Genomic DNA, 15,939 nt, shown 5'->3' with positions numbered 1-15,939 from the left:
TTCTACCAAGCCAAAGTGGAGACAGTGTGACACGCCCCTGCCAGTCTTGCCAGCCCTTCATGAGTGCCACAGCCATGGGGGATGGGAGGGCAGACCTATGGAGCCTTTTCCCCCGTTGAGATTCCGTGGTTCTGAGGAGTCCGGTAGGCAGTTGGAGAGATGGCACAGAAAAGTCGGTGAGGCCAGGCCCTGGTGCCTGCTGTGTGGGGAGGCAGCATCCAGAATGTGCCTGGGGAGGGAAGAAGCGAGGAGGGCTGGGCAGGACACATTCACCAAGCAAGTGGACTTGCCAGCCATGCCCCTCCCCAGTCTGCGTTAGTGAGCAGAAGGCCAGGCACCCCACATCCCTCCGGCCACAGCTGCCCCTGGGCCTCCCAGTGCCAGCAGCACAGGGTCCTTTTTAAGCATCCTTCCTGTGACTAAATGTAACAGCAAGCTGTTAGTCTTTGCATCCCACAAGCTTAACCTTTGCAACAGGCTGGGACCATCCGCCACGCTCCTGCTTGAACCTGCTTTCCCTCCAGTTACAAATTCAGAACTACAAGTTGCAGGTCATTTCTTTTCTAAGATACTTAATGTTATATTATGCAATATATTATATTATGTTTCCCTCTGAGAGTAAATGAGGCCTATGAGTTTTGTGTATTGGAAGGAAACAAGTTGGATAGCATTTATCTGAAAATAAATAAGGACCCTTACAACATTTCAGAAGACTTCCCTACCATGCAGCTGGGGAAATAAGGCTGTATTTTAGGAATTAAGTTAGACCAGATGTGAAATAACAGACTTTAATGGTAGTTTTTAAACAAACGGGAGTAGGGGACCTCTTGGGAGATTCATAAATCCATTAAATTTAAAAATAGCTACTTATTGTTTTTTCTGTTTTAAGGACCAAACAGAAAGTTGCAGATTCAGAACTAGCCTGTGAGCAGGCTCACCAGTATCTTGCTCTCAAAGCCAAAACCAGATGGGCAGACTTATCTAAGGTAAGAGAAGAACCATTTCCTTAAAGGGGAAGCGAACCAATCTCCATTTGCAGAGGCTGATTCAGCCACATCAAGCAGTGTGAACACGCTGTGAGGGGAGGACAATGCCACTGTGCCCAGTTGTTGACTCCTCCCGTTCTTTAAGGACTTCCCCTAACCCAACCCTCACTGACAAGGACAGCTGGTGGCCAGAAAGATGAGGAATTGTAGTTGGGATATGGAGACATTCCTGGTGTTATCACAGGCCTGATAAGAATTTAAATGAACATTTAAATGAAAAATATGAGAAGCTGTCACTCCAAATTTCACAGTTATACATTTTTAAATTTTATTTTTATTAGATATGGACATTCTTAGTATGTAAACAACACATGTTGGTGCCATCCTTTCCCTCATTTTGCCCCTTTTCCAAAGAGGCCTTTCTCGTTGGCACTGCAGGTCAACCCCATGGGGATTGTGGGTCATGCATTGTGGGGGCAGCAGTCAGCTCTGGGGGAGAGGCAATGTCTTTGTGCATAATGTCCCAAATTGTGGCTCTAACAATCTTTCCACCTTATCTTCTGCAAGATTCCCAGTCTTATATCATGGAGCATGCTCCTATTTTTTCTTCCAGTAGTTGAAGATTTGCAGGTCTTACATTGAGGACTTTATCCATTTGGAGTTGATTTTTGTGTGTGGAGAAATGACTGGGTTTACTTTCATTTTTCTACATGTGGTCATCTAATTTGTCCAGCACCATTTGTTGAACATGCTGTCTTTTCTCCAGTCTACATTATTGGCACCTCAGTTAAAGGTCAAGTAGCTGTTGTTACTTGACCTAAGTTCTGGGTCTTCATTTCTGTTCCACTGGTCTATGTTTCTGTTTTTATTACAGTACCATGCTGTTTTTGTCACTATGGCTTTGTAATATAGCTTTAGATCAGGTATGGTGATATGTCCAGAAGTGTTTTTTTTTTTCCCCTGAGGATATGTTTGGATATCTGAGGCCTACTGCCATTCCATATGAATTTTGAGATCATTTTTTCAATCTCTGTGAAGAATGATTCTGCTATTTTTATTGGGATTGCATTAAATCTGTATATTGCTTTTGTTAGTACTGCCATTTTTACAATATTAATTCTACCTATCCAGGAACATGGGAAATTTTTCCATCTTCTCAAGTCCTCCTTGATTTCTTTCTTGAGTTTTTTTTTTTTTTTAATGTTTTCATTATATAGGTCTTTGACAGCCTTGGTTAGGGTTATTCCAATGTATTTAATTTTTGTTATTGTTGCTATTGAAAATGGGACAGCTTCACTGATTTCTTTCTCTGTATATTTGTCCTTTGCATATAGAAAAGTCACTGATTTTTGTGCAGTGATTTTGTATCCTGCCATTTTACTGAAGGAATTAATCACCTTTAGAAGTTTTTAAAAATTCTTTTGTTTATTTTTATTTATTTAAGAGTGACAGACTGAAAGAGAAAGAGGCAGAGAGACAGAGAGAATGGTGCACCAGGGCCTCCAGCCACTGCAAACAAATTCCAGATGCATGCGCCACCTTGTGCATCTGGCTTACATGGGTCCTGGGGAATCGAGCCTTGAACCAGAGCCCTTAGGCTTTGTTCAGGGTCTTTGCATCTAAATTCATCAGGGGTATAGGCCTATAGTTTTCTTGTTGCATCTCTGTCTGGTTTTGGTATTAGGGTGATACCAGCTACATGAAAGGATTTGGGGAGGAGTCCCTGGTCTCTGATTATGTGAAACAGTTTGAGAAAAATCGGTTTCAGTTCTTCAATGAAGGTTTGATAGAATTCTGCTGAGAATCCATCTGGCCTTGGACTTTTCTTTTTGGAAAAGGTTTTGATTGCCTTTTCAATCTCCATGGATGTAATAGGTTTGTTTAGGAGATTAGTATATTCTGGGTTTAGTTTTGGTAGATGGCATGTGTCTAGGAATTCATCCATTTCTTCCAGATTATTTAATTTTGTGGAGTAGAGGTTTGGAAAGTATGTCCTTATGATTCTTCCAGTTTCATTGATGTCTGTTGTGATCTCTCCTTTTTAATTTCTGATTTTGTTAATTTGAGACTTTTGTTTTTTTTTGCCCAGGGGTTTGTCAATCTTGTTTATTTTTTCAAAGAACCAGTTCTTCATTTCATCAATTTTTATAACTTGTTTTCTTAATTTCCAATTCATTAATTTCTGCTCAGTCTTGATTGTTTCTTTCCATCTGGAGCTCTTTGGGTTGGATTCTTCTTGTTTTACCAGTGCCTTTAGGTGGGAAGTTAGTTTATTAATTTGGGATCTCTCTGTCTTTGTAATTAAGAGATTTAGCATGAAATGTTAATGATTTAGCATGAATGTTCCCTTTAGGACTGCCTTCATTGTGTCCCATAAGTTTTGGTAGGTTGTGTTTTCATTATCAAAATCAATTCTAGGAATTTTACAACTTCTTTTTTTTATTTCTTCTACAACCCAGTCATTGTTTAAAAGTGTGTTATTTAGTCTCCAGGAGCTGGTGAAGTTTTTCATGTGTCTCTTGTTGTTAATTTCTAGCTTTAAAACATTGTGATCTGACATGATACATGAAGTTACTTCAACTTTCCTGAATTTATGGAGGCACACTTTATGACCTAATATATGGTCAATTTTAGAGAAGGTTCTGTGGGCTGCTGAGAAGAATGTGTATTCTTTAGAGTTGGGGTGGAAAGTTCTGTAGATGTCTATTAGGTCTAGTTGATCTATGATGTTGTTCAACTCTAGTAGTTCCCTGTTTATTTTCTGCCTGGATGATCTGTCTATTGATGATAGTGAAGTATTGAAGTCTCTGACTTTGATGGTGTTGGTGTTTATTTCTGTTTTACTGTCAAGTAGATTTTGTTTGATAAACTGTGGTGCACCTGTGCTTGGTGCATATATATTTATGATTATGTGCTCATGTTGGATTATTCCCTTGATGAGTAAGAAGTGGCCTTCTTTGTCCTTTTTGATTAATTTTGATCTGAAGTCTATTTTATCAGATATTAATATAGTAACACTCACTTGTTTTTTTATTTCCATTTGCTCGGAATATCATTTGCCATCCTGAGGAGGTAGGTTTCTTGAAGACAGCAGTTTTTTAATCTACCTTGATAACATGTGTGGTTTTTTTAGATTTTTTAAATGGTTTTTTGTTTATTTTCATTTATTTATTTGAGAGCGACAGAGAGAGAGAAGGAGGCATAGAGAGAATGGGCATGCCAGGGCTTCCAGCCACTGCAGATGAACTCCAGACATGTGCACCCTCTTGTGCATCTGGCTAACGTGGGTCCTGGGGAATTGAGCCTCAAACCAGGGTACTTAGGCTTCACAGGCAAGCACTAACCACTAAGCCATCTCTCCAGCCCAATCTGTGTCTTTTGATGGGTGAGTTAAGACCATTAATTTTTAAAATTTTTTATTGACAACTTCCATAACTGTAAACAATATCCCATGGTAATTCCCTCACTCCCCTCACTTTCCCCTTTGAAACTCCACTCTCCATCATATCCTGTCCCCTTCTCAATCAGTCTCTCTTTTATTTTGATGTCATGATCTTTTCCTCCTGTTATGATGGTCTTGTGTAGGTAGTGTCAGGTAGTCTGAGGTTATGGATATACAGGCCATTTGTGTCTGGAGGAGCACGTTGTAAGGAGTCTTACCCTTCCTTTGGCTCTTACATTCTTTCTGCCACCTTTTCTGTAATGGACGCTGAGCCATGGAAGGTGTGATTGAGATATTTCAGTCCTGAGCACTCCTCTGTCACTTCTTCTCAGCACCATGGTGCCTTCTGAATCATCCAAAGGTCACTGCCATCTGGAAAGAGAAAGTTCTATAGTCAAAAGTGAGAGTAGAATTAGTATATGGGTATGAATATTAAGAGAAGTGCTTACTGGGCAGTTTGATGAGCATAGTAGATGCTTTTAGAAAGACAGCAGCAGACATTACACCCCTAGGGCTCATGACTATCCCTGTTGTAGGTTTTCAGTATCAGGGATATATTCCCTCCCATGAAGTGGGCCTCCAGTTAAATTAGAGGGCATTTGGTTTCCCCCATAACAGATGTGCCACTATTATACCTGTTGACTCATTTGGCCTGGCTAGCCAAATATAAGGATTGCAGTGTCCACTATTGGGTATCTTCACTGGTGATTTCTCTCTCTCCTATTGAACTGAATGCAGCATAGCTTTTTCAGCTTTCTATCAGCTGCTCTACATGGAGGAGGTTTTCTACTCAGCTCCAGATTGATTTCTCAGTGACCTTGCAGCCCAAGTATGTGGAGTCTTCAGCAATAGGGTCTTGCCATCAATTCCTGGTGGGAAACCAAGAGCCTCAGCAATGGCCTATAATGTTTGAGGGCATTAGGACCCTTCCTGGCCAACAACTCACTGGAAGGTATCCCATCCCTGGCACCGAAAATTTTCTAGTAACAATCTATGGCTCTTGTGTGTTTCATTGTCCCAATAAGTAAGTTTCCATATGACTAATTTATATCCTCTTAGATTTTTATTAGCCCTCTCTGCACCTTTCCTTTACTCAGTCTCTTCCCCTGACCTCACTTAGGCCTTTTCACCCCCATTAATTTGTTCTTCTATTTAATATACATAGTACCATCCTATTAAGGCCCCCCTCCCTTCCTTTCTATTCCTTTTATATCTCCTTTCTAGCTTGCTGGCCTATGATACTGAGTTTTCTTCCTACTCACACAGAAGTCCAGTTATTTTATATGTGGATTCTAGCTACAAATAACAAGACCATTAATATTTAAGGTTGTTACTGTGAGGTTTGAATTAATCCCTGCCATGATGAGGTGTGTTATAGGGCTTGGTGCGCTCTTGTGTTTTGTGCTATGTTGAGCCTGGTTTACTTTTGGTTTTTGTGGTCTTCTTCTTGTTGGCTCTTGAGATTGGTTGTTTGACTATTCTATGAGGCGTATTCCCTCAAGTATTCTCTGTAGGTTTGGCTTTATGTTCATATAATCATAGAGTTAACTTTTTCATTGAAAGTTTTCCTTTTGCTAACTATTTTGTTGTTGTTTTTAAGGTAGGGTTTCACTCTAGTCCAGGCTGACCTGGAATGCACTATGTTGTCTAAGGGTGGCCTCAAACTCAACAGTGCTCCTCCTATCTCTGTCTCCCAAGTGCTGGGATAAAGGTGTGTACCACCATGCCTGGCTTTTTTGCTGTCTATAATAAGGGATACTTTTGCTGGGTAGAGTAGCTTGGCTTGGAAGCCATAGTTTTTTGACTTTGAAGAGTGCCATTCCAGGCCCTTCTGGCTTTCAGGTTTTCCACTGAGAAATCTAATGTAATTGTGATGGAAATTCCTTTGTATGTTGTGAGTTGTTTCTCTCTTGCTGCTTTCTTTGCCACTCTCTCTTTTTTTTTTCATTGTTAAGAGTTTTAACTATGATGTGTCTTGGAGAGTTTCTTCCTTGGTCCTGTCTGTTTGGTGTTCTGTGGGCTTCTTATATCTGGATGGGCCTCTCTCTTGAGAGATTGGGAATAGTTTCAATAGTTTTGTTGAATATGTTCTCTATCCCTTTGGCCTGGATTTCCTCTTCTTCTGATATACCCATGATCTGGATGCTTGGTCATTTTAGTGTATACCATAGTTCCCTAATATTCTGTTCACTTGATTTTTTTTTTTTTTTTTTTTGGCCTCCTGATCAATTTCTTCTGTCTTATCTTCCAGGTCAGAGTTTCTGTCTTCCACATTAGTAACTCTGTTGATGAGGGGCTATAGAGAGGTTTTTATAATTTCTATTTGATTTTTGTTTTATATTGTGTTATTTTGCATTTTGTCCATCTCTTTTTTGAGGTACAATTTCAGCTTGAGTTCTAATTTTCTTGATGCTGCCTGGAATTCATTGTTGCATTTGATCAAGTCTTCACTAAGCTTAATCAACTGGTTGTTGAGATCTTTCATTTCTTGACTTACCTTCAATTTGTTCATATCTATTTTGAAGGTTCTAGTATTTTCTTCAATCAAGTTAAGCCTACTGTCAAAAACTGAATGCTGTAAGAGATGATTCTTACAATACAATTGTTGGTTCTTTGATGGTTTGCTTCCAGTTCAGTGATTTTTTTTTTTTTTTGAGAGCAACAGACAGAGAGAGAAAGAGGCAGAGAGAGAGAGAGAATGGGCCCACCAGGGCCTCCAGCCAGTGCAAACAAACTCCAGATGCATGCGTCCCCTTATGCATCTGGCTAACGTGGGTCCTGGGGAATGGAGCCTCGAACCAGGGTCCTTAGGCTTCACAGGCAAGCACTTAACCACTAAGCCATCTCTCCAGCCCAGTGTTTTTTTTTTAATGAACTTTGGGATTTATTTAAACAGCAAAGCTATCAATCTGAACAGGAAGGGAAACAGAAATTTAAAAAAATCCACAGGAAGATGCCCCCCCAGCACCCCAAATCAGCACAAAGTGCTGGTTGTACCTTCTAACAGCAAAGTGGTTAGACAGCCCAGAGACATGGCTTTGGTCCCACGTGGGTGTATCCTTCAAATTCCTGCAGTGTGAACAAAATATCCCTTGACATATTCATCAAACTCCCTTCCCCAATTGGCTTTCCAAAGAAGTAAGCTCACAATGGTGAGTTTAGACAGGGCTGCGATGCGGAATGTCTATGACGCAGGTCCCCGAGGTCCCGGAGGGAGGACAGCAGCATCCACCAAGCAGAGCCTCCGCACTGGGGCTGCCGTCTGCAGCAGCCTCCCTGAGAGCACTGCAGTGTGACAATTCAGCGATTCTTTTGACCAGAGTCCACTTGTGTTTTCATTTGGGAAATAAGTTTCTGTTGACTTTGCTATGATTTCATTGGAGACTTTCTTTGTAGGACTAGACATCTTCAGTAGAGATCTCTCAGTTTTCTGACTTTCACTGGCTTTTTTTTTTTTTTTTTTTGCATTGTTGTCTACCCATTTTAGGGAAACTCTTTTATTTTATTGAGGAAGAAACAAGTTTTTGTCCTTTGGCCTGTGCACCCTCTAACTCAGGTGAACAGGGATGTTGGTACCCAGTGGCCAGTTAGGATCCCAGAGCCAAAGGCCTGGTTCCACAGCCCACACAGGAGCCAGGCCCCCGCAAGCAAGGCACAGTGGGCTTCACAGGATCAGGGAATGGGGAGGAGCCAGGGAACAGGGATCTATCTGGCCTACTCATGCTTCACAGCGCCTTCCTGCACACCCTCCTGAGCAGGGAACCTGGACCAGGGAGCTGGGAGGAGCCAGAAACAGGGATCTGGCCTACTCACTCCATGCCACCATGCCTGTCTGTACACAGTCTGGCACAGGGAACCTGGACCAGGGAACTGGGAAGAGCTGGGAAGCACGGGTGTTGCCTACTAACTCCATGCTGCTGCGCCCACTGCACACCGTCCAGCACGGGGAACCAGGACCAGGGTGCTGGGAGGAGCAGGGAAACGGGTCTAGCCCACTCACTCCACTCCACACTCACCCCACGACACTGTGCAGCCCTCACACAGTCCAGTGCAGAATCCAGACCAGGGAGCTGGGAGGAGCAGGGAAACGGGTCTGGCATAGTATAAACATACATTTTCATGAGCCATTCCCTCCTGTCTTGCCAGAATTATAGGTGGCTCATTTATAAGGCAGACACCCTCACTGTGCAAGCATACGAGTTGTGATTATGGTTCGAGTTGTGGCCATACGAGCTGACGATGACAGTGACAGCTGTAACTGTGGTATAATAGGATGAAATGTGACAAACTAGGTTCATCCTGAAATCCATCATCAGGGGGGTCACTGTTTTACAAGGCAAGGAGGACACAAAGATTTCACCCTGAAACTGCACACTGCAGCGTCCTCACGCTCTTTTGAAGAATCTCTTCTCTGTTTCATCTTACCCCTTTCCCTGGCTCTGTCTGGTCTGTGCTGAACACAGAGTTGGGGGGCTGCATCTTGTCAGCCCTCGCTCTCCCAGGGCGGGCTGACAGAGCAGATCAGGCTAGCCAGTCAAGGCCACTAGGGCAGGGCCACACCCTGACGTGGACACACTGTCAGCTGTAGCTGCTGTGCTCTTGGGGGCAGTTTCTATGTCCTCGCTGCCGGGTGCAGTACTGGCCAATGGGTTCTCAGATGTCTCTAACCAATTAGAAGAGCTCCTTTCTCACAGTTGGTCAGAACTTTCATCAAGAGGGGTTACATTGTGTCACATGATTTTCTGCATCAATTGAGATGATCATGTAATTTTCCTTTTGTTGTTGTCGTTTTGAAGTACGGTCTCACTCTAGCCCAGGATGACCTGGAACTCACTCTGAAGTTCCAGGCTAGCCTTGACTCACAGTGATCCTCCAACCTCTACCTCCTGGGATTAAGGTGTGTGCCACTATGCCCAGCTGATCGTGTAATATTTTTCCTTTTCTCTGTTGATGTGATGGGTTTTCAAATGTTGAACCAACTTTGTACACCTGAGAAAAGTCCCACTTGGTCAAGGCATGCCATTCCTCTGATGCATGGTTTGTTCCAGCTTGCTAATGTTTTTTAAAAATATTTTATTATGTATTCATTTTATTTGAGAGAGAGGGATGTAGAGAAAGAGAGAGAGAGAGAGAATTGGCAATCCAGGGCCTCTAGACACTGCAAACAAACTCCAGATGCATGTGCCACCTTGTGCATCTGGCTTACCTGGGAAATCAAACCTGGGTCCTTTGGTTTTGCAAGCAAAGTGCCTTAACCACTAAGCCATCTCTCTAGCTCAGCTTGCTAACATTTTGACAAGGCTTTTTACACATGCATTCATGAGGGCTGGGTCCAGAGTTTACTTGTCAGGTTGTTGCCTGGTTTTGGTATTCACATGATACTGGTCACATGGGAAAAGTTAAGAACTATACTTCCAGCTTCGCTCTGGCCTGCTCCCCTCTAGTAAGCAGTGGCTCTCTGCTTCCGCCTGTGTCTCTCTGGCGCTGGGGTCAGTGGCTTGCCCTCTGGCCTCACATCTCTTATAGATCTAAGAAGTATCCTTGATTTTTCAGTTTGTTTGGGTTTTTGTAAGCAGTTGATACAAAGCACTAACCTCCAAGACACATGCCCAACCTACTATAATAATGGTAAAGAGACTTTGAAATCCTCTAGGATTTATTTTTTTAAAACCTTAGCCACTTTTAAGTTGTGACTGTACTATGGAGCATATAAAATGCAAAGATGCAGTTTAAACAGATGTAAAGGCATCACTGCATAGCCACCATCCAGTTAGAGATCTCATCACCAACTTATTTAGCAGTCAGGGTCTCACTCTAGCATCAATTGTACACAGTCTTTGTCCTTTGGCCTGTGCACCCTCTAACTCAGGTGAACAGGGATGTTGGTACCCAGTGGCCAGTTAGGATCCCAGAGCAGGGCTGGAGAGATGGCTTAGCAATTAAGGTGCTTGCCTACAAAGCCAAAGGACCCAGGTTCAATTCCCCAGGACCCACATAAGCCAGATGCACAAGGTGGCCACATGTGTCTAGAATTTGTTTGCAGTAGCTGAAGGTCCTGGCATGCCCATTCTCTCCTTCTCCCACCCTCTTTCTGTTTCTCTCTCACTCTCTCTCTCATAAATAAATAAAAATAGAGTATTTTTTTAAAAAGTGAGAGCAGCTTGGGCTAAAGGGGGCATGCAAAGTTATTTGAGAGATTTTTGGTGTGCAAGCCCACTCTTCTTCCTCAGAGAAAGCTGGGGACTTCTCTCAAGTCTGAGTTTCCTGACCATAGGATTCTGACTTGGTTTCTAGTACCAGGTATGAGTTTTCTCCCACTGAGTGAGTTCCATGTCCAATCAGAGAACAGCCGGTTACCCATAGAGGCTCTGTGCCACTATTGCCAAGTGTGTGCTTCTTGGCCGTCTGGTTGCTTTCACGGCCTGCAGGGTCCCCTGCTTGTCCAGTCTGTTGTGACCACTGTTCTTCAGCAGCTCCCGCAGGGCTCTCCAGCACTAGGAGGACTAACCTGGAGGGCGCTAGTTCCCTTCCAGTTCCAGCCTGGTAATCCAGTGTCCTGTGACTTCGGCTGGTGGTATCTTCAGGAATAGGGTCCTACCTTTTAGCTTTTGTGGTTAATCAAGTGTTTTGGCAATGGTCTAAACTATTTTGGGGACCTCAGGGGTCTCCTTGGATGACAGCTCACTGTGGGGGGCAACCCAATTCTGGGCCTAGGATTTACCTGCCAGAGTCCATGGTTTTAAGTTTAAGCATTTTCCACCTTCTGTCTAGACAGTCCCCGCCCCGCCCCGCCTTTGTTAGTGGTTACACCTTGTAGACCGCTACCCAGCATGAGGGTTTCTATGGGACTAATTCGTGTTGTCCTGACCCGTGTGAGTCCCCTCCCACCCTCACTGCCCTCCCAGCCCTCGCACCCCGATAGTCTGTAGCCTCCCCTAACCTGCCAGGCAGTTCCTCCTCTCCTCTCTCTATTTCATCTCTCTCCGGGTCTCATTCTAGTTTTATGTCCTTGTTCCTGGTGCTTTCTACCATTTTAGCACGCTTTTTTTTTCAAGGTAGGGTTTCACTCTGGTCCAGGCTGACCTGGAATTCACTATGGAGTCTCAGGGTGGCCTCGAACTCTCGGCGATCCTCCTACCTCTGCTTCCCGAGTGCTGGGATTAAAGGCGTGCACCACCACGCCCAGCTCAATTTAGCACAGTTTTGATGCAGGAAACTAACAGTATTTTTGGCTTTGAGGTTTTGCCACAACTCGCCCCTACTCTGGTGGCGCTGGTTCTCCCGGGCTGCGGCCTCCCGCTGCAGAGGACGCGCGGCCGCTCTCACTGCGCGTCCGGCACCTGTGCTGTCAGTGGCCTGAGCGTCTTCTCACTTGTTTCTTCATGAGTCAGGTTTCCTCTCCTGGGCCTGCTTGAGACGTTCTAGTCTTCATTATAAGTTATCTATCCCTTTCTTACTGCCGTCTACAAACTCTTCTTTGGTTTTTTTCCCCCTTTTTTTCCTTTCAGGTGCTAGGAATGAAACCCAGAGCTCCAGTCAGGCTAGGCAAGCCCTGGACTCTTAGGCCACAGATATCCCCTCCCTCCCTCCTCCCAGGGTTCTTGCTCTTGTTATCTGGGGTCTTTTCATAATATAAGCTGTCCTCCTCATGAGCTACTGGGGGTACTAGGGCTTGAGCCTAGTGTATTATATGTGCAGAGAAAGCACTCCATCACGGGGCTACATCTCCATCCACTTTTTACTTTGTATTTTGAGGCTCACTGAGTTGTTTAGACTGTCCTTGAACTGTGGAGCCCAGGAGCCCTTAAACTTACTCTCCTCCTGCCTCAGCCTTCCTAGAAGCTGGCATTTCAGGTCTATGCCACTGGGCCTAGCTTAAGCCTTTCTTTTTTAATGTGGGCAAGCTTACTCACATCTCTCTGTAGAAGTTAAAGAATACTGTCCTTTCGTGACTTTGAAGACCTTCCCTTCAAGGAGATTGTCAGTTTCAACTTCCACGTACACGTCTTGAGATATGGATTAGATGTCTTTAGGTGCTGAGAAGCAGGGCCCACGTTCATTTCTTCTTCTGCATGATATCCAGGTGGTGCTGGGTTTTACTGCAAAGTCCGGCTTTGCCCCACTGCCCTGCAGCACCATCTCCATCCTACTCCTGGCCCACAGAGTCCCATGCTGAGTAGTGGTTAGTTTATCTGTCCATCTTACCCCTGGCCTCTGGTGCCTCATGCTAACCAGTGGTCAGTTTGTCTGTCCTGGAGCCTATACAGTTCCTTTGTAAGTGCTAGAATTTATGAATACAATTGAAGTTTGTGATCCTGAACATTTACCCTAGGGTCTTGTGCATGTTAAGCAAATGCTCCCCCACTGAGCTACACCCCCAGTCCTATGGGTGCATCTTAATTAGCTGGTAGACAACTCCCCCCAACTTGTTCTTCAAGAGGTTTTTCAATCATTTTGTCAATTCAATTTTTCAAAAACCCACTGAGGAGTTTAGAGAAACATTTGACATCTTTCCCAGGCAAGTCTTCTAATTGATGATCATGGTGTCTCTTCATTTATTTTGCTCTTCTTTATTTCGTAATCTTCCAGTGTAGTCATAGCCTTTTCTACATAGAAGTCTGGCATACCACTTGTAGATTTATTTCTGGGAATTTTCATGTCTGGTACTACGGTGAATGCTTTGGAACTTCATTTTCTATATAAAAATGAGACTGATTTCGCCTGCTAATACTGACTCCAGCCCTGCTTGCTCTGGTCCTGTCCTGTACGGTGTCCGTGGAGTCTTGTGTTCCCGCGTGCGTGATCGTGCCATCTGTGAGTGGCACCAACCACGTGTCTCTGCCCCGCTCGTCAAGCTTAGTCCTTTCTTCTGCTTCATCCAACCGGTTGAGCCCAGCACAATGTTGAATCAAGGGTGAAGAGACATTCTCCTCTGTCCCTGATCTGGGGTGTGTCCTGAACAAAGGCTAAAGAGGACTTTGTACCCATGTGTCTGCTCCATGGTGCCCATGTGAGGAGGTTAGCCATGCCATCGCTGGTGCCCTGTGAGCTGCCACTGTGCACTGGGGTCCTAAATGCTCATCAACCCCCAGATACCTGTCACACCTTCTGAGGACATGGAAATTGTACCATATACTCCTGCCCTGCCAGCTGAATCTATTATTCCCCATTTTCCTCTCCTAGTGAGGGGACCAAGACCATGCCATTGAGCCAAGAACCCTTGCCTCCTTCCCCTTCTCCAGAGCTTGCTGACCCTTATTTCTAATAGCTGGTGAACCCAAGCTAGCAGTCAGAACCGGATTGCATGCCATGCCCCAGACACCACTCACTTCCCTAGAAGCAAGCCCTCTGATTCATAGATTGTTTCTGTTTTACTCACCATCATCTCAAGGATTGATGTTGATATGAGGATCTTAGATGCAAAAGGTCATCAAGTTAGTGAGTGAGGAAAAAAAAATGACCTCTGGTCATTCTAGATAGGGTCCGTGGTCCTGTATGCCGCTGTAGACACCTCTGGTGTCACTAAACTCCATCTTGTACTATCGCAGAATTTCATAGAAACTGATAACGAGGGCAACGGCATTCTTCGGCGAAGGGACATAAAGAACGCGCTGTATGGTTTTGACATTCCCCTCACCCCAAGAGAATTCGAGAAGCTTTGGCAAAGGTAAGCGTACAGCCCGTCTGTTGTGATTGTTGATGGCCATTCACCCCATGAATCCCATGAAATGTTTCATCATTATTTCGGTGATGTGTGTGTGTGTGTGTGGGTGTTCTTTGATTGCATCAATCCTGTGTCCTGAGTTCCTCATTCCATATAGAAAGTGGCTGTGGTGGGTGGTCTGGTCCTCGGGGACATGGAGGACTGGGCTGTCCCCTCACCAGCAGTCCTGGACTTGTGAAATTTGTGGGGCCCAAGAACCCGGGAGTTCAGGCCCTGGCTTTCACTGAGTTGGAGGGCAGTTTTTTCAGCAGACTGAGGGGCTGGGAAAGGAAACAGCTATCTGCTTAGAGGTAGGAGTTGAGGTGACAGAATCGTTTCACAGACGAAGACCAAACTTTAGACAACTTGGAGTAGTTTCCCAAGGGCCTCTTAAATTGAAAACAGGATCTAATGGAGGAGGTGTTTTTCAAGTGTATTTTAGGGCTAGCTGCTTTAAACCATGACCCTGGCTGTGTTCCCTGCATGGATGCCTGATGGCTGGGGCACGCTAACGGAGCGGCACGATTCTGAGATGGCTTCCGTCTGTGAAGGGCTGCCTCCTGCCTTACGTGCACGCGCGCTTCCCTTCCAAGTGTGTGCGGAGCCCCGTGTCGCTTGTGCTCACACAGGACGCTCTCACCACACAGTGCACCCCGTTTCTCAGCTCTCCCCTGGTCAACATGGAAGGCTGAGATGTTGACTGAGTTTAGAATCAGGTGGTTATTTCCTGCCTCACTGACAAAAGCAATGTGGGGCTGGACAGATGTCCCAGTGGTTAAGATACTTGCCTACAAAACCTAAAGACCCAAGTTTGACTCCCCAGTACCCACATAAAGCCAGATGCACAAGGTGATGCATGTGTCTGGAGTTCGTTTGCACCAGCTGGAGGACCTGGCATGCGTGCCTTTAGGCCCAGCACTCAAGAAGCAGAGGTAGAAGGATTGCTGTGGGTTTGAAGCCATCCTGAGACTACATAATGAATTCCAGATCAGCCTGGGCTTAGAGCAAGGCCCTACAAAAAAAAAAAAAGAAAGAAAAAAGAAAAAAAAAAGAAAAAAAAGCCATGTGAAATGCTGATAAAAGTCCTTATAGGTTTTACATGTGTGACTGCATGTGAGGCGCATGTGGCTTGTGTGCATGTCTCCACCGTGACCATGGCCCAGAGGGAATCGTGGCCCCCCTTGAGGATCACACACCACCTCCACCCTGGCTGCAGTCTCGCCTCAGCCAGATGCCACTAGTGCTGCCACGGAAGCGACTGGAGTCCTCACCTGTGCCACCCAGGAGCCATGACCACCATCCCCCGGATGTGGCACTGGAGGCAACAGGGCTGTACCCTCATCCTGCCACCCCACAGGACAGACCTCAGAGCAGCAGGATGGGGACACAGAAGGATGAGAACAGGAGTGCCACAGGGAGGGTGGCACGTTTCAGGACTGCTGTGGCTGGATAGCCCAGGTGCCCGGCACAGATGGCAGCGATCAGCCCAGAGAGCAAGTGGCACAGCAAAGCACGGTAGCTGAAGTCACCCAGCCTGGAGGCCAGGCCCCGGTGGACCTTGTCCTGTAGGCCAGAGGAATAGAGGAAAATAACCTCAGGAGGCCCGCACTCCAGAAAACTGCCCTGGCTGCGGGGAGGAGGGGCGTTGCTGGTGACAGCACTGGAGCTTGGAGCTCAGCGGGCTCTCTGGAAGAGGCTGTGGGCTCTCCTGGTGCCAGGAGACCAGAGGAGGTAGAGGTTGGTGAGAGACTCAGAAGGCGAGGACCCGCTTCAAGCAGCCCAGAGCGAGGCTGTACAAGAAGGAAGGG

At 45.3% G+C, this 15,939-nt stretch overlaps 1 protein-coding gene across 13 annotated transcripts in view; it reads left to right on the top strand.

Moving 5' to 3' along the window:
- The window catches only part of Efcab6 (EF-hand calcium binding domain 6), a 224,086-nt gene that overhangs the window by 147,031 nt on the left and 61,116 nt on the right, over nucleotides 1-15,939 (top strand). For all 13 annotated transcript variants that reach the window (XM_045151826.1, XM_045151827.1, XM_045151824.1 and 10 more), the window contains 2 exons: nucleotides 890-986; nucleotides 13,977-14,095. In XM_045151826.1, coding sequence (XP_045007761.1) covers nucleotides 890-986; nucleotides 13,977-14,095 — 216 coding nt within the window. The remainder of the gene's footprint in view (nucleotides 1-889; nucleotides 987-13,976; nucleotides 14,096-15,939) is intronic.

The sequence above is a fragment of the Jaculus jaculus genome, chromosome 6 (genome assembly GCF_020740685.1).
Source record: "Jaculus jaculus isolate mJacJac1 chromosome 6, mJacJac1.mat.Y.cur, whole genome shotgun sequence".
NCBI lineage: Eukaryota > Metazoa > Chordata > Mammalia > Rodentia > Dipodidae > Jaculus > Jaculus jaculus.
Note: the sequence above shows the minus strand (reverse complement) of the source record. Positions and strands in the feature narration are given on the sequence as shown.